At 39.7% G+C, this 24,372-nt stretch overlaps 2 protein-coding genes across 14 annotated transcripts in view; one reads left to right on the forward strand and one right to left on the reverse strand.

Moving 5' to 3' along the window:
- The window catches only part of USP16 (ubiquitin specific peptidase 16), a 30,092-nt gene extending 22,278 nt beyond the window's left edge, over nucleotides 1-7,814 (forward strand). For all 13 annotated transcript variants that reach the window (XM_059164550.1, XM_059164543.1, XM_059164547.1 and 10 more), the window contains 5 exons: nucleotides 342-1,002; nucleotides 2,074-2,168; nucleotides 3,366-3,452; nucleotides 7,121-7,277; nucleotides 7,380-7,814. In XM_059164550.1, the coding sequence (XP_059020533.1) occupies nucleotides 342-1,002; nucleotides 2,074-2,168; nucleotides 3,366-3,452; nucleotides 7,121-7,277; nucleotides 7,380-7,504 (1,125 nt within the window). In that variant the 3' untranslated portion in view covers nucleotides 7,505-7,814. The remainder of the gene's footprint in view (nucleotides 1-341; nucleotides 1,003-2,073; nucleotides 2,169-3,365; nucleotides 3,453-7,120; nucleotides 7,278-7,379) is intronic.
- Nucleotides 7,815-9,109: 1,295 nt separating this feature from the next.
- On the reverse strand, nucleotides 9,110-23,578 carry CCT8 (chaperonin containing TCP1 subunit 8). Its single transcript, XM_059164551.1, has 15 exons — nucleotides 23,408-23,578; nucleotides 20,693-20,783; nucleotides 19,481-19,560; nucleotides 17,920-18,069; nucleotides 17,308-17,488; nucleotides 17,136-17,197; nucleotides 15,891-16,028; nucleotides 14,839-15,017; nucleotides 14,041-14,107; nucleotides 13,874-13,961; nucleotides 13,677-13,792; nucleotides 12,878-12,949; nucleotides 12,636-12,800; nucleotides 12,208-12,327; nucleotides 9,110-9,335 (listed from the first exon to the last, which is right to left on the reverse strand). Exons 1-15 carry the CDS (start codon nucleotides 23,465-23,467, stop codon nucleotides 9,258-9,260), a joined length of 1,647 nt encoding a protein of 548 aa, XP_059020534.1. The 5' UTR covers nucleotides 23,468-23,578; the 3' UTR covers nucleotides 9,110-9,257.
- Between the last annotated feature and the right edge of the window lie 794 nt (nucleotides 23,579-24,372).

Below are 24,372 nucleotides of genomic sequence, written 5' to 3' on the forward strand. Positions count from 1 at the left end.
CAGTTTCTGTCTAGTCTACTACCCTGTCTTGGTCACTTCCCTTAGAACACAGACTGTGTCTTGCATGTTTTTATCCCCCCCACCGTGTCACAATATGTTGATGACTGGTGATAGTTTATTCCTGGTTCCAGTGAACGAGCTTTCTTCAAAATTTATTTGATCCCTGATAGTAAAGGAGCTTTTAGGATCAGAATTCTGTGAGTGCACACTCTTCCTTATAAGCTTTTTGGTAAACAAGAAGATCTGATGTGGTACATGTATGCTTTTTCTTCTTCTATTATTTTTTCTTCTTCCTTTTTTTTTTTAGTTTTATTTTTTAATGTTTCATGCTTTTTGCACAGAACCAACGAAGGCAACAAAAAATTCAAGGAAAAGTTCTTCATTTAAATGATATCTGTACCATTGACCATCCTGAAGATAATGAATGTGAGGTTGAAATGTCACTTCAGGGAGAAGTGGATGTTAAATCCAACCATATTTCAGAAGAGGAAATTATACATAAAGAATATTGTGTTAATCAGAAAGATGTGAATGGCCAAGAAAAAATGGTAGAAAGTGTAACTGACAATCAGAAATCCACAGAAGAAGTAGATATGAACAGTGTCCACATGGATAACGATCTGGATGTCCTGGCATCTTCTCCCGGTGACTGTACTAGGAATGTAAATGGTGCCTATCTGACAGAAGGGAGTGGTGATGTGGACATTTCCAGTGGTTTCAAAAACCTTAACTTGAATACTGTTCTTCAACCTGATGAAATAAATATAGAGATTCTGAATGAGAGTCATTCTCCTGGGACCAAGGTATATGAAGTCGTAAACGAAGATCCAGAAACTGCTTTCTGTACTCTTGCGAACAGGGAAGCTTTCCATACTGATGAGTGTTCGATCCAACATTGTTTATATCAGTTCACCCGAAATGAGAAACTTCGAGATGCAAATAAGCTGCTTTGTGAAGTATGCACCCGGAGACAGTTTAGTGGACCAAAGGCAAACATAAAAGGTAATTTAGATTCTCTCATTGAAAGGGAAAATAATGTTCAGGGGCACATTTTGCATGAACAGGTAGAATACTGCTATCTTAATTGTATCGGGATTTGCACGGCATCAGTAAGTTCCCTCCCCTGTGTAATATTTTAACAGAAGATTGAACAAACAGACCAAAGTGGCTGATACTCTGTGGCAGCCGAACAGTAGATACGAGTGGGACAGTTTGCTCTCCAGCACCTCTCTCTGGGGGTGAATCATCCTACTGAGTTGTTATTGCAACAGGCTCCTCACAGATAGTGGCTCTCTCTTAGTCTGCTCAGTTTCCCATCAGCATTTGTGTTGGCCCTCCTCTCCCTCCATGCCGGGAGCTGCACTTCCTCTGGGCGCTCCTGGGACATGCCCAGTGCAAGGTACCGGGAGGACAGTGCTTTCTTCTAGTCGCCCTCAAATACAGAACAGAAAAATAGTGATAATTCTCTTTCTCCCCACCCCCATTTTTTGAGCTTGGGTAAGTGGGATAAGGAGGGATCGTGGAGTCCCAAGGATTCTTACTAGAATTATCGAAACTTTAAAAAAAAAAAATGGTCTAGGTTTTTATTTATTTGCATGTCAATATAGAAAGTAAATTATGCTGACTTTATAGCATTTCAGTTTGCTTTAGAGCAGACATTTGCCAACTGTTGTTCACAGTCAGGTTTTTGTATGGTGTCTAGAAATATTTTTTACTGATGAACATTTGAAAACGATTTGGTGGTAGAAAATACTAACTTTGAGCCCCAACTGATTCAGTGGTATCTCTTCAGTACCGTTCTCCTTGGTAGATCGTACTTGTATTCAGTTATTGCTATATTTTGAATTACAGCAATAAAAATGTGGGAATTTGTGGAAATTTTTACTGATACTTACAAAATGTCCTTGGTTATGCCTCTTGGTCCACAGAACCCAAAATATTTACTATCTGGTCCTTTCCAGAAAGTTTAAAAGATAAATCGATTGTGTTAGATGCTTAAAATGATACTATAGCAAATGTGAATGCTCTAGAAATCTAAAATGATTTTCACACTGTTAAAATTTCTTTCTTTAGGAGAAAGGAAACATGTTTATACCAATGCGAAAAAGCAGATGCTAATTTCTCTTGCTCCTCCTGTTCTCACTCTTCATTTAAAGAGATTTCAGCAGGTACCCCTTTTTAGCTCAAATTTGTTTTAAATAGGTAACACTTGCTTTGTTATTATCTTACCACATGACTGTGTTTCTTTGGTTTTCTGTTGTTTTGTAATTCTAACTTTAAAAAAAATTAAGAAATATACCTGGGCATGACAAAAGCTTAGATGAAGATGCCTCTCAAGGTGGAGACATGTAGGCACAGTCCTTCCTCAATTTTATTAGAACGCGTGTTGTCTTTTCTTAGTAAAATTAGCATCTTCCTCTAAACTTTTTTCTCAGGTTAAGACAAAAAAAAGTCCAGTTTACTAGCTGTATCTCACAGTTAAGAAAATTAGTGATACTATTTTTTTGGGGGTGTGGTACCTTATTTTTACTGACCCTTCATAAAAAGACATTGATACGTTGGATTTTCATCATTTTGGCGACCCTGTCTTTTCTAGAAGACTTCTGTAAGCAGTACAAGTTTTAAATTAAGTTCCAAATTCCCAAAGTACCTTTACAACATTTTCCCTGCAGTGGGTGGTGTACGGGTTTGCCTAGCTGGGTGGGTCTCCATGAGCCAAGCACTAAGCTTGGTTAGAAAGGAGGCTGAGAGTATGTGGCTCCACAGAAAAGTATTCTGCTATTGCTGAGTTTTAAGCACTCAGAACTCTGAGCTAATCTGGCTTTTCTGGATGGCTAGAGCAGAAACACTGAGAATTTTCTCAGGGGAGCAGCTTTCTTTTTTTTCCTCTTTTTTCCTTTTTTTTTTCTCTCTCTCTTCTTTCTTCCTTCCTTCCTTTCTTTGTCTTTCTCCCCCCGCACCTCTCTCTTTCTTTTTAAGTCAGTTCCATGAGCCTTGTGTGAAGCCCACTGTGGGGGGTTTGAACTCACACCCCTGAGATCAGGACCTGAGGTGAGATCAAGTCTGTGGCCATACCACCCTGAACATGCCGGATCATGTCTGGCTTGAGATTGAATCAGGCACTTAACCAGCCACACCACCAGGCGCCCCGTGGGAGCACATTTCTTAGTGCGTTGGGGTGTGTGTGTGGTGGGCACCTAGCAGAAATCATTTAATGGTCAGAAAGAAAAGAAAAGAGTCTCCTGAGAAGACTGAACTCTAGGGTTGGGTGTTGGTGGTGTTTTGTGCATCAGAGTAAGACTACAGTTTATTTAATGTGTACAGATTTTCCAGGAAAAGAAATCTATTATCTCTCCTTTTTTTAGGCTGGTTTTAACCTACGCAAAGTTAACAAACACGTAAAATTTCCGGAAATCTTAGATTTGGCTCCTTTTTGTACCCTTAAATGTAAGGTAAGTGAAAGTGGTCTTTTTGGGATGATCCTTTGAAGGGAAATCATAGCTTATTTATCAGATACTCCAATAGTAACTCACTTAAGTATGAAGTTGATAAGAATGACTGAGTAGAATGGGTCTTTGATCTTTGTACCATTATAATTTCAAGATCTGTGATGAATCATTTTGAATATTAGGTTGTTAAATTTAGTTCAACATTTTTTGAATCTCTGTTACGGTGGCAGACATTGTCTTGGGAGCTGAGGGCACAAGACTAAAGATCAGCAGGTAATTAATTTCAGTTTAATATGGTTGAGTGTTAAGACTGGTATACACAGAGCGGGGTGGTATGCACTTAACCCAGTTGTTGGTGGGTCAGGGAAGTCTGCTCTGTGAAATAGACCACACCTCCACCGCTACTTAAAGAGTAAGAGTTACTGTGATGAATCAAGAGGAAGCAAGTTTTTCAGGCCGAGGGAACAGAACAGCTGGTGCACAGATGTGTAAACTGATGTGGTGGGGACCAGGGACTGGCAGTATGAGCAGCTGTAGAGCTTGCAAAGCCGAGAGAGCACCGGGATGTGAAACCAGAGAAGTGAGGTGGGAATGAGGCCTGGAGGATTATCATGGTGAGGAACTTGGGCTTTCTTAAGAGTGTAGTAGGGTGCCACTGAAGGTGACATAGCCAGATGCGTGTATTACACAGGTGACTTGCTGCAGCATGGAGGAGGTTGGATTTTAAGAGGGAAAGACCAGAGAGGCAGGGTCTCCATATTAGAGGAGGTGAAGATGTTGAATTTAGTCAATGGTGAGGACTTCAGCTAGGTTAAGAGAAGGCAAGATTGCGAAAGTATTTTGGGAGGTAAAATTAACCAGACTTATGATGGGATTGGTTTGGAAGATGAGGAAGAGGCCTTGAGATGGATGGTGAGGGTAGCACAAGAGGCATTGAGCATGATTCCTGAGGCCTGGATGAGTGACAAGGCAGCTGGGCCATGGGAGTAGCATTAGCTGAGGTAGGAAACACAGGAAGAGGAGAGGTTGGGAGGTGGAGAAAGGAGAATGAGTTTGGTTTGGGTACATTTTCATGTATTTTTTAATACTCATGGGGCTTTGTTAAGAAAACATTTGGATGTACATATGTGAAGCCTGAGCCCTGAGGCAGGGAGGTGAGATTTGGAGATAAAGATTTGGAAATCAGTACATTGGTGGTTAAAACAGGATAGGATCTCCTGTGTGGAGCACGGAGAAAGAGAAGAGATGGTTAATGACAACTCTGGTGAGCATCAGAGCCCAAGAGGCATGTGAAGAAGAGGATGACACTACCAACGGTCTCAGCAAATATCCGTGTTGAAGAATTTGGATAGAGAAACTATAGTATTTATTTTTTTAAAGATTTTTTATTTACTTGACAGACGGAGATCGCAAGTAGGCAGAGAAGCAGGCAGAAAGAGGAGGAAGCAGGCTCCCTGCTGAGCAGAGAGCCTGATGCAGGGCTGGATCCCAGGACCCTGGGATCATGACATGAGCCAAAGGCAGATGCTTTAACCACTGAGCCACCCAGGCGCCCCGAGAAACTATCCTATTAAAGCTGTAGATTCCAAATACCTCAGTATCAACATTACTAAGTTCTTATTGGCAAAATTTGAAATGATAGAGATTCTCTTTTCCTGCCTCCCAATTTAGAATTCTTCAAGAAAGGTATTTCCGAGCTGGTGGGTAAAGGGAATTGTTATTATCTTCATTGTATCACCATGGGGCAGGGCCACTTTTGCTGGTAAACAGAAATACCTGTAGTTGGATTAGTTCAAACACAGGGTCATTAGGAATCTATTATTTGCCTAAAATGTCATTGGCCATGTTCAAGTTTCAAGGAAAGGGTGAGGGGGCCTCAGTGTCAGAATATCAGAGAAAAAGAAAAGTATTTGTGGATTAGATGGTATAGGGGTCATGGTAAATTTTTAAAGAATTGTTGGTGACTTGAATGAGAATATTGGAAATAAAGCCTGTAGATACATCAGAGGCTTTACTGAAAAGGAAGATGGTGGACCAGTGATTTTGTTAAGCCTGGGAGACTTAAGTAGGTTGGTAAGCCAAGAGGAAAATTTACTCCTTGAAGATACAGAAAAGAGAGAGAACTGATTAAGCAGGACCCTGGAGGAGAGGAGAAGAGCTTAGTAACACTAAGTTGGGAGCATAGTCTCTGAACAAAAGGAAGAGGTACTTCATGTTCCTGAGAATGGGCAGCTTAGAGTTGAATAGCTTGTTATCTTGGTTTTCCTGAAGTGGGAGGTGAGGTCAGCTGCAGAGATTAGTCAAGGGTTGGGGGACAAGGAGAGGCTAAAGGAGTGGTGAAGTGCGGGCCGGTTGCTGTGCAGGCCGTCTGTGGAACGAGAGAGCTCAGGAACGAGTTACAAGATCGTAGTCGCACGGAAGATCCCAGTTAGTCCTCAGTCAATTTACCAATCCACAGGGTGTGTAATTTTGCCTCCTAGCAATAGCAGCTGTCTGTGTGTGGGGCTGGAAAGGGTTTGCTGTAGGATTCAGAGTAGAATTTTCTGGTCAATGTGCTCGCAAAGCTGTGGTGTGTGTAAGATGATTTCTAAGACTGATGCATGTGGTCTAAGTTCTCCAGCTTTAATGTGCATATGTCACTTGGGCCTCAGTAGGTCTCAGGTGGTGGTCTGTGCTGACACTGCTGTTCCATTGCCACTTGGAGTAGTGAAGACACAGATCTGATTGGGGAATGAGGCCAGGAGAGGCTTCATCAGCCAGGAGAAAAGGACTGGAACATTCAGTTAGGTTGGAGAGGGGGAGACAGGTGAGATGAAAACTGGAAGAATGGAAGGAGTTGTGGGCTGAGACTAGAAAAATAGGAAGACTTGAAGTGGAACAGTTCCAAGGGAGGACGCATTGTAGAATTTAGTCCTGGGTGTGGCAGCTAAGTCAGAAACCCTGGGAAGGGGAGCAACTCTTTGAAGAGCAGACAGGATTTGGGGCAAAGTATGAAGTTTTCTAGTGAATAGGGGGCCATGGATGTAAAGAGATGATAGTTTGGAAGGACAGGGATGCACATTCAGGACTTTTTACAAGAGAACCTAAGTTGGAAGTTGTCTGAAAGTGGCCCCCAACTCAGAGAACGCCTTTCCCCGTCCCCAGTCTGCCCTACTGCATGTGTAGTATCTTAGAATAAGCAGGCTCCATGGTCTCGGTGGTGAAAGTGAACATGTGAGAAGTTGAATCTCTAAGGGACATATATAAATTTAAGGGGGAGTTTTTTAAACGTGAGCCTCTTGATCTTAAAAGAGGACTTAGTCTGGGCGGGCGGGGTGGGGGGGCGGGGAGCTATACTCATAGAGCTATTATTTTGCAATTATCAGAGCCCAGGCAAGTTCAATTATTTAAGTATCTGGGCCAGGAAACTGCAATTTCAGGTGGCCTCAGGTTTATGATTCTAGCAGAGAAACAGCAATGGTAACTTTCTAATAAAAGCAATAAAAACATCTAGCCATGGTGTGACACTCCTCAGTAGGCTGGGTAGAGGTAGGGAAAAAGTAGTCAAGGTTAGACTTAGGATTTCTTCATTCTCAAAGTAAAGGTTAGAAACCCTTTGCATAAACTGATCCTGCCCCTGGCGTCTGTAAATGGGACTAGAATTAACTTTTGAATTCTGTTCACTTTGAAAGAACGTGGCTGAAGAAAATACTAGAGTACTGTATTCCTTATATGGAGTCGTTGAACACAGCGGTACCATGAGGTCAGGGCATTATACTGCCTATGCCAAGGCCAGAGCTGCGAATAGTCATCTCTCGAATCTTGTTCTTCACGGGGATATTCCACAAGGTAAGAGATCTTGGAAAATTCTGGCATTCAGATTATGGCAAAACCAAAAAAATAATGAACTTGAATCTCCCCATTTATATTTAATTTTACTTCTCTCGACAGATGTTGAAATGCAGTCAACCAAAGGGCAGTGGTTTCACATCAGTGATACGCATGTGCAAGCTGTGCCTACAACTAAAGTACTGAACTCGCAAGCGTACCTCCTGTTTTATGAGAGAGTATTGTAATAGTTTCAAAGAGTGCTTCCTCCAGAAACAAGCTTATGGCTTTTAAAATGGCTGTAATTAATAATAATAAAGAAGTAAAGCCTAACTATAAAATCATGTTCACTTAAAATTAAACACATGCCAGAAGAAATCATGTTTATTAAAATACTGAAGGGAAGACACCTAAAAATTTACAGTGGTTTTGTATTGTCATAGTGGTTTTTATTCTTGCTGCCAGTTTCTGGAAAGGATTCTGAATTCCTTAAGTCCTCTGTGCTTAAATATGTCTGGGTGGTGGGTTATAACATCAATAAACTGACTTACCCCAAAACTTGTTTTATTACTTGGAGGATTTTAAGTTGCGTTTTTACCCTAGCAGATAACATTTTAAAAAATGTTTCAGGCTGGCTAATGAAATTTCAAGTGAATTTTTAAAGTGTTGGTTATTGAAGCATAGACATTAGATATTGGCAGTAGTATATACTTGGAAGAAAGAAATCCTGTTATCTGCAATTCTGATGGCATATAGTGTGTGCAAGCTGGTGTGGGTTCTGTGCAGTTGTTAATGGATCCAAGGTAGATACTCTTAAGTAATATACCAGGCCCTCCTTAATGCTAGCATGCCAGAGAAAATGTCATTTTCCCAAGCCAGCCAGCATTGCCACATTGCTTATAATCCTAAGAGTTAAGGATACCAAGCTTGACTAAACTTCCATTACTCTTAACACTTGCTAACTTTATCTAAAATCCAGTGAGTCCTGCTGCTTCCAAAATTCTTTTTAAATACCAAAATATAAATTTTAATTTTTCTTTTTTTTTTAGATTTTACTTATTTATTTGACAGACAGAGATCACAAGCAGGCAGAGAGGCAGGCAGAGAGAGAGAGGGAGAAGCAGGCTTCCCGCCGAGCAGAGAGCCCGATGCGGGGCTCGATCCCAGGACCCTGGGACCAGACCTGAGCTGAAGGCAGAGGCTTTAACCCACTGAGCCACCCAGGTGCCCCAAATTTTAATTTTCTTAAAATATAAAATTTCACTGTTACCAGGAGACCTTACATAACCAATACACATAATAACACATGTCCCATAAAAGTCAGTTAACCTTTCATGTTATTTTTTTCAAAACTCCATACTGATCTTAAGGAAAAATATCTACTTCATAAAAACTAACTTGCTTAATTTAACTGTATTAGCAGATAGATTTTCAGTTGCATTACAAATATCTTTATATTCTACTACTGGACTGTATTTTAAGTTAGGCATTACTAAAACAAAGTTCTCTCAAGTCTAATTCCCAGAGCGGAGCTGTGAAAAAATTGAAATCCAGCAGTCTGTGGGACGACAGACTTCCTGTAAGGGGACAGAGAGTAAATCTGGCTTTGTAGGCCATTTAGTCTTTATCACTGCTTCTTTACTCTGCCATTTCCTTATAGAAAGCAGCCACAGACCATATGCAATTACACGAGCATGGCTGTAGTTCCAGACGGGCGGCAGGCCAGATGTATATTGGAACTGGCCCCTAAGTACTTAAGTGGCTTGCCTGAGGTTCCACAGCTAATTTCATTACCAAGGTTGAGACAAACAGGTCATTTACATCCAAGAACAGTACTCATCAGACGGTGAGGCTTTGATACCAACAACATGTTTATTGTATCATCCAGCTGAGGATATAAACACAAAACACTTCTTAATTTAAGGAAAATATGAAAACATCAGGCAATTCTTAGACTACTACTACAAATGTAGTCTTCAACTATAGTAAAAACTAAGCCAGTCAATCATTTTGGTCATCATCCCAGTCTTTCTTCCCGCTTGGAGGTTTGGGCCCACCGGCTGGTTTTGCCATGATGATCTAAGAAAACAAAAACCACAAGCACATACTCATAAACTCTACCTTTAAAACGAAAAGAAAGATTTTATACTAGACTGATTCAAGATGAAGCAATCCTCTCAATATAAGCAATCTGTTACACACTGCATACAGGACACTATCACAGAGTTGTTAGCTTCCAGCAATGCTCTTGTGGACATTAAGAGCAACAAATCCACCCGTTAGTGAAGGGCATTCTAAGACATGCACTTCAGTAACTCAATAACCCTATGAACCAAATGTGAAAAATAACTGCATGCATTACTGTATAAATCTGTTTGGCACCTGATTTGCTATTTATATATGAAGTTCATCTTGCCAGTCATCTTTATCCCAATTTCCTTGTGGTTTAGGAGCTTTAGGTCCACCTGCCAGTTTTGCCATTATAATCTAAATGGTTGGTACATAAATATAAATATATATAAAAGTTCAACACTGAAATTTCATAGTACCTGTAAAATCCATTCAAATGGCAGGAAGTGTATATTCATAATTATCCAAATACGTAGAGTTTTCTGCTAACTTAAAACCAAGAAGCCCCTTATTTGTCTAGAATGCACTAATCAAGTATGTTCCAAGTATAACCATCTTGCATTTTTAAAGGATTAATTTGGGAGAAAAGAGTTAGTGGCAGCTTTAGCTCAAATTTGGAGAAGCCAAATTAAATTAGATGGCTTTCCTCAAAGTAGAACTCTCAAACTCTTAATGTAAATTCTGAATGTCTAAACTAAAAAGAGTATTCATTGCTTCCCAAATTTATAGGACTGAGAGACCTCTTATGGTAGAACATCAAGGGGTATGGCTGGTGTCTCAAGCAGCACAAACCCTAAAACATCTTCACAACCACTTCCAACAGATCAGCATCCCTTTTCAGAAGCTTCTACGGGAAATCTAAACTTTAAAATTCTTCATACAACATTTTATTAACTGAGGTTAAATTCAGACTGAATTAAAGGCATTATTGGGTACAGTTTAGAACCAGAGTAGAGCTTGATAAAACCAAACAACCCAGAACAGTTCTCAAACTACTAGTAGGCATCAGTCACTGAAGAGCTTATTTAAAACGCTGCTGGGCCTCCTCCCAGAGTTTCTGATTCAGTGGGCCTGTTAGGGCCTCTGGAATTTTTGTACTTTTAGCAAATTCTTAGGTGATCTTGATGCTGTTGGTTTAGGGACTATAATTTCAGAACTAGTGAAATACACACTGAACAACGATGAATCTAGCCCTATGTTCTTCAGCACTTAAAATTCCGATTCCCGAATATATACTACGTGCATATTATTTACAACAATCTTAAAGAATGTAAGTTCATTACAGTAACAAACTGGTTACTGATAGATGGGTTCTTCAGGTACGTATTTGAAAAAAGTTCACAGATACCCAATGAACATCCCCCTTTACTAGAAAACAAACAAAACCCAGGCTTCCCAGTTTAAAACCAAAATTGTGAAGTATCTTTGTGATCAAGGTACTTGCATTATTGTATTACTGTCTCACTTGGGAAACTGACATTCAGGAAGTTCCTTGTTAAAGAACTTCCACTATTAGAATTCCCGTTTACTTCATGCTTCCAATGTACTTAGCTTCTCCAGTCCCTGCTATTTTTAATGTAACTTTTAGAGCAACCATTTTCTTCGGCTTGCATTATAACTATTTGAGAACTCCAAAAGCATATTATGCTGGAAACTACTTGATACAGATATAAACACACCCTATTAATAAAATCCAGGGCATGAACATTCAATCTGTTTATTTCCAATGAGCTGAAACTAGATATCCAGTTCCCTTTTTTGGTCATCTCACAGACCACAAGTAGGGAAAAAGCTCTTATTTTTACTGCGGCAGAATATTTTAATCTCCTTTCCATTAATTTCTACTTATAACTTGCTTCTCCCCAGGTTCATTTGGCATGATTTTCACCTAATGGATTTTTATAACAATGCCCCTTCACAATTACAATTTTCTATTAAGTACTTGAAAAATAACTCATTGCTTAACAATCAGTTTAGAACTCTCTAGGAAAATGGATTTCACTGGGTACCAGAAAACACCTTTTGAAAAACCTCCTCTGAATTCAGGCTTGTATCTGAACCTAGAATAGTCTTGATTGTTTTCCTCTTTGCCACAATATCCTTCCCACCACCCCCTACAAAAAAAAAAAAAAAAAAAGCAGAAATACTATAATTTTTAACATTTTTCTTTTAGATCTTCAAAACTTAATTTGTCATAGCAAAAAATTCTATGCACCTAAGTCCTATCATTTCCACGGACAACCAGAAGTTCCATTTTCCTTAAAGTTGGTGGCACATGTGCTTCAGGGCTTCATGGAACCTTCCACGTTATGAAACTGAACTCCCCTCCCTTCCCCTTATTTGTAGAAATGGGTTTCTAGGCTAAAAAATATCTGAAAACGATGAACTTAAGCTTGTTTTATCCATTCCAGTTTAAGAATGGCAAAAATTTCTTTCAGTGAAAGGATACTCACTGCAGCTGAAATATACTAAAAACAATTTAAAACTGTAACAGAAAAAAACCCAAACTTTTTGAGGGGGCACTTTTAAATAAAGGAACAGACCTTTGGCTAGAATAACCAGGTCTATCAAAATACACTACTGAACCATATGAAAATGAATATTTTTTTTTTTTTAATTTATTCGATAGATCACAAGTAGGCAGAGAGGCAGGCAGAGAGAGAGGAGGAAGCAGGCTCCCCGCTGAGCAGAGAACCCGATGCGGGGCTCGATCCCAGGACCCCGAGACCATGACCCGAGCCGAAGGCAGCGGCCCAACCCACTGAGCCACCCAGGCGCCCCTGAAAATGAATATTTTTTAAGATCAGAATTTGTCACTCACCTGGTCTACTCTGAGTACAGTGACGGCAGCATTCGTAGCCAGTTTGATAGCCCAGTATTTTCCCAAATAAGTGTCTAGAATACCAGCTTCCAACATGTCCTTTACAGCAGGAACTTCAGCCTGTCAACACAAAAACAATTTTCATTTTTTCACTTTAAATTGCTGAAAGTGAAAATGTGTTTAGGGCAGTAATAAAAACACACAGCTCCTTATGTAGGAAGCTGCCAGGTCAAAGTACTCCCCTACGCACACTATAAAACAAAGGTTATTTAAGGAAAACAATCAGACAAACTGTCAAAGCTTTTGTTAAAATCATTTGCTTACAAATCAGAACATTTTCCAAATAACTTTACCTTTTAAACTTACTACTTCCATTTTTATGTTTTACATTTACAAAATAAGTTCATAGTGTTTGTTTTTTCAAATACCTCAATATCTAATCCAACATTCTTATTTCCTTCTTGATGTACTGCATAAAGTTTGGAGATGACTTCATTGGCCTTAACTCCAGAATTTTCTGCCAGTGCCCGGGGAATAGCTTCAAATGCCTCAGCAAACTTCTTAATGGCATACTGTTCAAGTCCAGGACATGTCTAAAACAAAAATGTGTTTAGCACTGTATTCTATTCAAGGACCACAAAAAAGTCAATTTATCCAGAGAAAGCTATACCTCTCCATATGATGTGATCTGTTTGGCTAACTCGATTTCTGTTGCTCCACCTCCAGGAACAAGGCGTTTATCCTAGAATACATAGTTTAAAAAAAAAAAAATTACTAAGAAGCAATTCATAATTTTCTAATCCTCTCAGATTAGAAGATTAGATTCTAAAATAGAGCTTTTAATCAAGCACTGTTACACAAATTCTAACTACAAATTTTATACAATGGAGTGATTTGGGCAAGTTACTTTACAGTACATAGTGACTGTATATGAAAAGGGAGAGGGGCACCTGGGTGGCTCAGTGGGTTAAAGCCTCTGCCTTCAGCTCGGGTCATGATCCCAGGGTCCTGGGATCGAGCCCCACGTCGGGCTCTCTGCTTAGCAGGGAGCATGCTTCTCCCTTTCTCTCTGCCTGCCTCTCTGTCTACTTGTGATCTCTGTCAAATAAATAAATAAAATCTTAAAAAAAAAAAAGGGGGGGGGGAGAACCAAAGTTAAGAATTGAACAGCATACAAAACCTCACACCTGCATTTCAAAGGACACAGTACTAAGAATAATGCCTTAAGCAACTAAAGGTACATTTAAAATAAAAAACCATAAGCTAACTTTTTCTAACAGTTAAAAGTTACTTTGCTGTTTCTTTGCATAATCATTTCAGAAAACTATTATACTCATCAGCAATGAACACTTCAATCTTAAGTAAAAAGGGTACTTTGCTTTTACATAAGCCATTCATTTTGAAATTCTCTGCCAACTATGTTTGAAGCTTTACAAAGTACTAAATTAAAGATTATTGCGAATACTGACCCTTGTGAGAACTTTGAAAGTATTAACACCATCATCTACTGCCCTTTCTATATCATCCATCAGATTGTCTGTGGAGCCTCGAAGCACTATGGTAGAAATGGCACCATCTTCCTTTTCTGTCAAGAAATTTAAATAGATTAATAGAAGCAAATGAACACCCTGCACTTACATAAACATACTTGACCATTTCTACATACCATGCTTAAAAACCACCACCTGTGTGTCTCCAACTTCTGAGAGGTAAACACTGTCACAATGTCCCATTTCTTCAAGGACAGGAGGAGTCTAAAAGAAAGTGACTGTTGTAATAAAAGTAATTCAAATAGGTTCAACTACATTTTATAATGTTGTCCAAAATACATACCAATCTAGGAAGAGCTGTAGCACCGACTGTTTTACATAGCCTTCTGAGATCCCATTTTGAATTCAACCTTAAAAAAACCCCAAAGACCTTAAGAGAAGTTTTAATTCCATCAGATAACATAACAAAATGCAGAGATGAATGAGGGAAACTACCCTGGTCCCCTAGTCACATTCTTGATTCTGAATTGAAGTTCAATAGGTCTGGACGACACAGTGTAATCCACACATAGGTGTATGTAGATGGCATTATTCTAGAATTGGGAGAGCTCAAGTCTCACTAGAATGTCAGGATTTATAGTCCTAAAACACTAAGGCAGGCCTGGTATATAGAGAACTTCTCCCTTACTCTGGCAATCGCTCATGGTGTCCCAAGGAAGAGAAGAGACTTACACTGCATATTCGGTCAGGTGTGCTGGGAGGGGTCGGAATGGGTAGGTACATTGTCTACTGTCCCCATAAATGGGTTTATGGGTTACAAGTTATATTTCAGATCCCATATCTAGACTGTGTGCCCCTGGCTTGAGTCTGGTCTCTCAAATTGAGGCTTTTGCCTGGAATGCTTTTTCTGCTCTCTCCTCAAATAGTAGCTGTTGATTGGTTCTTCAGCTCTCAGTATAAATACCAGTTTTCTCACAGGTGTTTCTTGTCCCTCTAGATCAAGTTAAATCCTATTATTTGATCCAATGTCTTCAACTTGCCCTTTTTTTAACAGTCATGAATTCATGGTGTACTGAAGCTCTTTGGTGTTTCACCATCAAAAGGCTATTTACAATACACGTTAATAGAATGCAGCTCTCACCTCACCAACATGATATTGTACTTGTTTGCATAATGAAGAGCCATGTCTGCCACTTTACCACCTGTTACGATGACATTTGCTCCAGTATCAGCTATTGCTTTAACTTGTACATCCATGAGATTTTCTTCTCCCTTGCTAAAATTCATCAATTCTTCAGCCGTCTTTATCAATACCGTTCCCTAGCAAAACAAACAAGCATGCTCCTTAGAACCATTTTACTACGTTGGTGTTTGAAGTCACAGAGTAATATTGTACGAAATAAAGATGTGGAAAAAAATATGAAAATAATTATACATGAGTTATGAAACAATACATAGTGTGTATGAAACTCATTGAAACTCAGCTTATTACTAGAGCCCCCCCACTCCTAAAACTGATGCATTTTGCTGTTCGACAGGCGCTTTGTTGGTAAAGTTGGAGAAACACTGTTATTCTAGATATGTTGGGCATGTGATCTTGGCATTACTTTTGACAAACGTCAATTAGTGTACCCAAAGCACTGTATTGTGGTTCTTCAAGTTTTTCTCAACTTTTTTAAAATGACTACACCTGGCCCATCTATAACCTGTGACACTTTAAAAACCATCAAATCAGATTTTAAGAATTCTAGGGACAAAGATGGAAGTGACTTACAAACAAGAACTTCAAAACTTCCTAAGGTTTTTTTTTTTTTTTTTAAAAAACAAACCTATCATTTTCATATATTAGCATGTTTTTGTTTCAGGATGCTACAGGATCTCAACCTCTAGATATATTAATGAAGAGCACACAGTACTCCCATTCCATGAGCATTTCACTTGCAAGAACCACAAGGAGTCAAGAGCTGTATATGAGAACATAAACTATACTGCTACCATTTCATATTTCAAACTTAGTATGCGAATTAAGTATCCAAAAAAGAAAAGGAGTCTGATTCTAAGAAACACATACAATCCTGGTCTTCAATAATTATGCAGTAGAGCAATCTCTTCCTGAAAGCTTAAGAATCATAAAACATTAATCTGAAAAGGCAATGTCAAATTTTTACCTTTAAGGCTTTGAAGTCTACATACCTTAGTTTCAGTTATCATGCCATCAAAAGGACAAGAGTACACTGCTATTTTGGCATTTTTGACAGATGTTACATCACCTTCGGTTTCCTTCTTAAAAACCATGCCATGTAATACTGAAGATGAATAGATGCCAGAGCCCTAAGATTGAATATAAAAATCATCAGTGATCTCATCAAAATAACATTAGGGCTCAGCTGTTGATTTTACATGTACCCAAAAGACCTGTTTCTAAATAAAGTAAGGTATTAAGGCAGTGACTCTTGAGACTAAGGAATGGGGTGGTGGATAGAAAGCACATGGGTCTGCTGAAGGTAGAAATCACTGAAAATGAGCCACTGTTAAGAAGGGGGTGGAGGCTGGGGCGCCTGGGTGGCTCAGTGGGTTAAAGCCTCTGCTTTTGGCTCAGTTCATGATCCCAGGGTCCTGGGATCGAGCATCGAGCTCTCTGCTCAGCAGGGAGCCTGCTTCCCTTCCTCTCTCTCTGCCTGCCTTTCTGCCTATTTGTGATCTCTGTCAAATAAATAAAAAAAATATCTTTAAAAAAAAAAAAAAAAGAAGGGGGCGGAGGGCCTTCAGTGCACTAAGAGCAACCAAAGACAGAGAACAACTGCTCTGAACCCTTCATTCTCTCACTCACCTAATACATGGTGCCAATGTAGCTGGCACAGCTGTTAGTACCAGGGATAGAAAAGGGAACAAAGCAAAGTTTCTGATCTTACAGGCTTACAATTCAGTGGGGGAGGAGAAGGTAGTGCATGGAGTCAGAAAATGCACAGCATCTATATAAATACACAACAGGTATATTTATATAAGCTAAACTCAAATAAAATTCTAAATTTTCCTATGGGAAACACAATTTTTTAAATAAACAAATACTCTTAGTATTGCATTAAGATGTGAATTCTAATATTGTATTGAACTTCATCTCATTTGAAATTAGCTTCTAAGTTTATTAGTTTAATTCAGCACATATGAAGAACATAAGACATATTAATATTTTGTTTATACACTGTTCTCAATCTTCAACTTGTCGTGAAAAGATAACTTTACAAGGAGATAATACATCAACACCCTTAAAAAATTTAACCTACGAATATAAAAAATTACAAATGATAGCTCAAAAGACACAAAGTCCTAAATGCTCAAAACCTGGGATAAAATTTAGATTTGGATCAAGATATCTTTTTCTTTCTGCAAAATGTAACTGACCTTTGTCGACAACACTGATAGATTTTCTAAACTTACCAGAATCTTACAAACTCTGATGTTATCAACATTGAAATGGCCAGAATCCGGAAAAATAGACACTGTTAAAAAAATGAGACATATCAAAAGATATTTTGGAACAACAGATAAAATATCTTACTTTCATTAAGATATTTTTATTTTGGAGCTTTTCATTGACCAATATACTCACCACATGCTTGAGCAATAAGCTTGGCCAGAAATACTTCATTACCGTATTGTTTACTCATTATGGAGGTATGAAGCAGAGAGGATACTTCATCAACATCCCAAAGATTTTTTGCAGAACAACATACTAAATCAGGAAGAATCTCATGGGCTTTTCTGCAGGCTATTTCATAACCTTCTATGACCTTAAAGAGCAAAAACATTTCCTTAAAAGACGTAATTTTGACATGACTTTATAAAACATAGATTATTTTGGTAACCCAAGAAATATGGGTATTGGTTTTCCAAATAAAATGGCAAAGTATACTTTCAGAATAAGCATTCATGGCACAGCCTACTCATCAAGAGTTTAGGCTTTTGTGATGACCCAAATTTGAATGCTAACTGCCACTTACAGATTTTTCTAAGTTAAATTTCCCTTTCCTCATCTAAAATAAAATAGAACTTTAACAGGCCATACTCACAGGTTTCTTGTAAGAAGAGGATAAGATACTACACGTAAGGCACGTGTGCTCCAAGTGGCGCAAGTTAAACTGTTACTACAATGATGATTCTTACAGTGTGTGTATACATGGTCACAAATTAAACAGGAGTACGTTATAAAATGAACACTTGCCTCTGAAACTGACAGGCCAATTCTCAGAAGCTCTTCAGCTAGTTCCAGAAGGGCTCCAGCAAATACCAGAACAAAGTTCGTGCCATCTCCAACCTCTTGTTCTTGCATGTGAGAGGCCATTACAATCATTTTTGCAGCAGGATGCTGCACCTGGTAGAAATTTGAATTTAAACATCGAAATATTTGATCCTTAAGCAACACACAGTTTTTCAGTTCCATTCCCTCTTAAATTAAGACTCCAATCTCCCCATGGGCTAGGTAGCTCCACTCAATCATACTGCTACATATTACTTATAGTGTAGTGCACCTTCCTTTGATGGTCAGCAATCCAGTACAGATGTCTCTGCACGTAAGATTCAGGAAATTACACGCATATTTGAGAGAGAGCATGAGCATGTGTGCACGTACAAGTGGGGGAGGGACAGAAGAAGAGGGAAAGAATCCCCAAAAGACTCCCTGATGAGCTGAGAGCCCTATGCGGGGCTCAATCCCTAGACTGAGATCAAGACTTGAGTCGAAATCAACAGTTGTACACTTAACTGACTGAGCCACCCATGCTCCCCATCATTACAGTTTTTTTTTTTTTATTATTATTTTTATATTTGACAGAGATCACAAGCAGACAGAGAGGCAGGCAGAGAGAGAGAGAGGGAAGCAGGCTCCTGGCTGAGCAGAGAGCCTGATGCGGGGCTCGATCCCAGGACCCTGGGATCATGACCTGAGCTGAAGGCAGAGGCTTTAACCCACTGAGCCACCCAGGTGCCCCCATCATTACAGTTTTATTAAGGCAATGTTCCCATCATCCCTGAATAACTCCTGAGACCATCTTACTGTCCAACATTAACAATCACAATGACTAGTCCTTCCGTAAACATCTTACGGAATGAAGTTTGTTTGTTCACCATATTATTTTAAAAATGCACTGTTATTTAAACAAGTAGAGAAATGTTAACATACTTACAGTTTCATCTGAAAAGATTAAGCTCTAATGCTCTAAGAACGAAGTTCAAGAAAATTCCTTGAAGTTGAAAATATCTTTCAGCTACAAAGCAGCTAGCTGAGGAATGGCTCTCTAATGTTCAGGTGCCAGACCTTTCTCACAACCCTGCCAGCAGTTACCTATTCTACAGACTCTAACATCAAAACTGTAGGTGAACAAAGCAAAATGCCACCAACTTTTATTTTCACAAAGCCAAAGAAATAGTTTGTGTTTTTTTAAAAATCACTGTTTTAAGTACTAGTGATTTCTGCATTATGGAATAATTCACTTCAGTGTCCTACTCTATACAGAATGAGACAACATACTCAATTTGATATGATTATTAGCAAATATACTTTTATCACAACCAATTCTCCATAAATTAATAACTTGTGAGGTTTTTAAATCAAGTGGTGAGATGTTAAAACTAAAGAAGACTCCATAATGAAGAAAATCAATATAATAAACTTTGAAGTTGGGGCAAAAAGTTCCTTATTACCTTAAGAGATTTTTTCCTATGTCAATCTATACTTAATTTTTGACATCATCAAAATATTTCTTGGCTTCAAAGAAGTAACTTACTTCTAGCTCTCTTAAAATAGTGGCTGCATCATTTGTCACAAACAACTTCTCCAGGTGGTTGATAACCATTTTGTTCATTCCTGAAATTAAAGAAAAAAAAAAAAAAAAAAAAAAGAAAAAGGGAAGAAAAAAGTTAGAAAAAGAAATTCATTATCACTCAAATCTTTCTCCAAATACCCCAAAAAACCTAGTTAAGAAATATAAGCTTGTATCTATTTCTTAAAATAACTATAAAAATTTGACATGTATTAATTACTCTTTTTTTAAAATTATTATTTACTCTTTAAAACTACCTTAGCCTAAGGGCACATGGGTGGCTTGGTCATTAAGTGTCTGCCTTTGTCTTAAGTCATGTTCCCAGGGTCTTGCGATCAAGCTCCGCACTGGGCTCCCTGCTCTCTTTTCCCTCTCCCACTCCCCATGCTTGTGTTCCCTCTTGCTGTCTCTGTCAATTAAATAAATAAATAAAATCTTAAAAACAAAACCAAAAAAAACTATGAGCCTAAACGTACTCCCATATTATTCCTGTCCTTTCTAACCTCCGACTGTTTATTAGGGAAACTATCTTCTCATATTTTTGTTTAATAAATGTAAATTACATTAACATGTAGAAAGACCAAAATAATCTACTTTAAAATACAGTTTTATTGCTTTCCATACATGTGTATCAATTAAATTCAGTTGATGGTAGGAGGCAAAAGAGAACTTTCTCCCTTACATTAGGTATCACCTCAATAGTGAAGGCACCATAATTTTTCTATCATCTTAATGACAAAAAGTAACACTTTGATTTCTTTTTTTTTTTAAGATTTTTATTTATTTATCAGAGAGAGAGGGGGAGAGAGTGAGCACAGGCAGACCGAATGGTAGGCAGAGGCAGAGGGAGAAGCAGGCTCCCTGCTGAGCAAGGAGCCCGATGTGGGACTCGATCCCAGGACGCTGGGATTATGACCTGAGCCGAAGGCAGCCGCTTAACCAACTGAGCTACCCAGGTGTCCCTGATTCCTATTTTTCTAAAGAGATCTGAGTTGCTGGTTAAAAACTGTGAACACTACACTGGTGGCAATGAACTACGAAATTACTTCTGTATGGCGGCTAGAACTCAGTTTATGTATAATATATTTTTTTAATGTATAATATTCTTAGAGTAAATTTGAAGAAGTACGCAAAATTCGATTACTGCATCTTTTAAAACATGAATTTGGAAATTACCATTTGGTCCATATGCTGTACGAGTTGTTTGGGCAAGCTCTTTGCAAGCCTGAATGTTCCTGTACACAGCCTCTTCTAATCCAGAAAAATGCTGTAGAACAAAAACAAAAACAAAACCTCCTTCTAATTAAAGAGTAAAAGACAAGGTTTTTCTTCATCTTATAATGGGGATAATTATAATAGTACCTACATATAGGACTGCTTAAAGAATAATCAAGCAAGACTTATGTAAGGAAAGCATAGTGTTTGGTATTCATAAATGGTTCATAAATTTGCTCACTGGGGGAATAAACTGACATTTTTAAGGACCACAGGTATCCACTTACACATCAAAACATAAAACGTATGATTTCTTTTTTAAAATATAGTGAAAAGTGCAGGAAAGAATGTTGTGACTGATTAGTAAATGCAGATGAGGTATTTCAGGTAAAGTTTATCATTACTTTTGGACTAAATGTGAAAACATGGTATGAATACTTTTCTGATTGTGTTAGGAATCTGAGCATTATAAAACCAGCAGTTTTCTGTTTGTTGGGAATTTCCACTTAACATACCTGTCCCCAAATGCTTATATGGACTTCTGAGCGCTTCTGTAAACTGGAACACAATTCTAATGCATCCATGTTGAAAAACTGCTGAATTGCTCACGTGAAAATTCTCAAACTTTACACTGGATTTTGATTAGAGCTGGGATTTACTTATGGCCTCAGATGGGTTTCATGAGCCCCCCGTTTGTTCAGTGAGCATTTTTCTAGAGTTGCTATGCTCAACTTAGTAGTCATTAACCACATGCAGTTTAAATAATTAACATTAAAAATTCAGTTTCTCAATCCGGTTCAGGTGTTCAGCAGACACATGTGGCTAGTGGATACTGTATTAGACAGAACTGATACACTGCTTCTCACCTTTTGGCTAAGATCAAGTAGACAACTGACACAGAACATTTCCCTCATCACGGGTAGTTCTATGAGAGTTCTGCTCTGGAGCATAAGGTGTAGCTTTTATAATATTCATAAAAGGAACTGTGATCTGCACAAGGTTAATAACCATTGCTTTAGAGACCATGTCTTCAGAGTCAAGAGCTGAACTCTTACAAGAGCATTTAGTCTGATCTGGCTTAACTGCTGGCTTTTCCCCCTCACCCATTCTGAGGAACAGCCATGTGATCATAAATCCGATTCCATCAATGGTCTCCCATCACTCCTAGGATAAAATGTAAATCCTTCCTCCGGGCTAAAAGGTCCTACATGTTCTGGTCCTGAATTACAGGTTCTCTAAATTCATCTCACCATTCTTGCGTTCCCTTAATGAGGTTCAACCCCATCACGTTTCTTACCGTTTTCTCTAACAGGTCAAAACTCACTTCATCTTTAGGGCCTCTGTACCTACTGGTTTCTCAGCCTGGAACACTACCCTGTTCAATCTTGGCTGGTCCCTTCTGTCACTCGGTACCGAGCTAAGAGTTCTTCCTTGAACATCTTATTTAATTGTTCTATCTACCTATGACCCTTCATTTTTTGGGGGGGGGGGGGGGGAGAGACTTTATTTCCTGTCATTCCCTACTACAGTACTTTCTAAGGAATCTTTTGTCATTACTATTTTTTTTTTTTACAATACTTTCTTTTATCAGATGTATCTGAAACTATCCTTACTTGACTGTCTCAAAAGAATAAAAACTATGAAAAATCTTCAGTCTCATTTTTTAGAAGAGTCAATGTCATTACCAGCAAAGCTGTTTTACCAGTATTTACATCGGACCCTGATATTCGATATACTCATGTTATCCCACGTGTATTCCGCCATCCAGAACCTAGTTCCCTCACACTGTAACTGTAAACTGAACCACAAGGATCTGTTATTTCTTTAACCAGGTACAGGAAATCTGGCGGACAAAAAAAGGGAAGACTTTGAATACAAGAGTCAAACTTAATTGGTAGTATATGAAGATATTTTAAAGAACTTAGGCTCTTGAAATGATGTTCCTGAGCTGACCACAAAACAGAAAGTCTTAATTAATTAGTCCAGGGCGACCCTTATTCTTGCAGTTAAGCCAGACAGTGGCACCTCAAAGGTTCCCCCATCCTTTTCTTAACGGAGAGACGAAAGCAAGAGCTGCGGGTAGGTTGTACATCAAACCAGCTCATCGAAGTTGGGACCAGAACCCATCCGGATTGAGAGTAACGTTGTTCCTACCGCAACGCACTACTGCGGGCGAGCCGAGGAGCCCTCCCTCTATCCCTCGCTGAAGGACAACGGTCCAGAACTGGCCCGGGTCCCTCTCCTCTCCTCAGATCACCCACTCCCTGAACTGCTGTCAGTCGGCTTCGCGGTTCCCGAAGCATTTCACCTACGTTATTCGACTTCACCCTCAAAAAGGCGGAGAGCCGGAGGAGCCCCGTTTCAGGGACGGAAGAAAACGCATCAGCGGTTTCCCGCTTGCCCGCCTAGGAAGCACAGGACGCGAATCCTGCGGCCAGGCCTGCCTCTCGCCGCCTCCGCCCCTTCAGGGAAGGGAAGGAACGAAAATGCCCGTGGGTCTCGGCAGCCAAGCCTCCCCCTCCCCCCAGAACACCTCCCTTTCTGGAATCTTCCTTTCCTCCGACCGCTGTGCCCGGGGAGCACACCCAGACTGTGAGCAGGCCCCGCTCCTTCGCTCCGGCCGCCGCAGCGCTCCGGCAGCTCTCCTACCTCACTCCCTCTTCCGCCATGCCTTACCTTCGCCCCCTCCTTGAGCATCTGGGCAAAGCCCGGGGCCTTGGGGACGTGAAGCGCCATGGCCTCTGCAGGTAGCCGTTCACGCGCTCGCTCGGAAGATCCCAGAGGAAGCGAGGGGCACGCAAAGCCTCCTGGGGACGCAGCGTGCGGTGACCTCACGCTCCTCCTTTCTCTCCAACTGGACCCACCTCTTCTCTAGCAGCCCGATCTGAAGCCTCGCGAGAAAAAATCAGCATCTGCAGCCAGGCCTGAGTTGACGATCCTCGATCACGTCGATCGATTGGGCCGATCACAGAGCGCGCCCTCCGTGTGTCAGCTAGCGCGCTGGGTCTGGGGTGTTAAATCCCTTGCTGAGGGCGCCTGGGTGGCTCAGTGGGTTAAGCCGCTGCCTTCGGCTCAGGTCATGATCTCGGGGTCCTGGGATCGAGTCCCGCATCGGGCTCTCTGCTCAGCGGGGAGCCTGCTTCCCTCTCTCTCTCTCTCTCTGCCTGCCTCTCCATCTACTTGTGATTTCTCTCTGTCAAATAAATAAATAAAATCTTAAAAAAAAAAAAAGATTTAAAAAAAAGATTTAAATCCCTTGCTGAGACCCCAAGGTTGGGACGTTTGGTTTTTGCCAGATTTGACCTGGAACCCACTCCTTTTAAAATTAAGTTGCGCGAAATCTTCCAGACCCACCCCCAACGTCAGGACAGTTGTGCTTTTTTTTTTTTTTTTCTTTTTTTCTTTTTTCCCCTCCAGGTTTATTGAAGTATAACATACAAATTGCAAGACATACGCAATATACATTGTGGTGATTTGATTTTAAATATCCGTTGTGAGATTTTTCAGTATGATTTCCTCACTGTGAAAAGGATTAATGATGGTACTTTAATCTTTTTTTTTTTTTTCCAGTTGTGCCCCCCCCCCCCCCCCCGAGGCAGAGCACCTGCTCTCCTCCCCTTCGAAATACCTCGCTGGGCGTC

The sequence above is a fragment of the Mustela lutreola genome, chromosome 2 (assembly GCF_030435805.1).
Source record: "Mustela lutreola isolate mMusLut2 chromosome 2, mMusLut2.pri, whole genome shotgun sequence".
Taxonomy (NCBI): Eukaryota; Metazoa; Chordata; class Mammalia; order Carnivora; family Mustelidae; genus Mustela; species Mustela lutreola.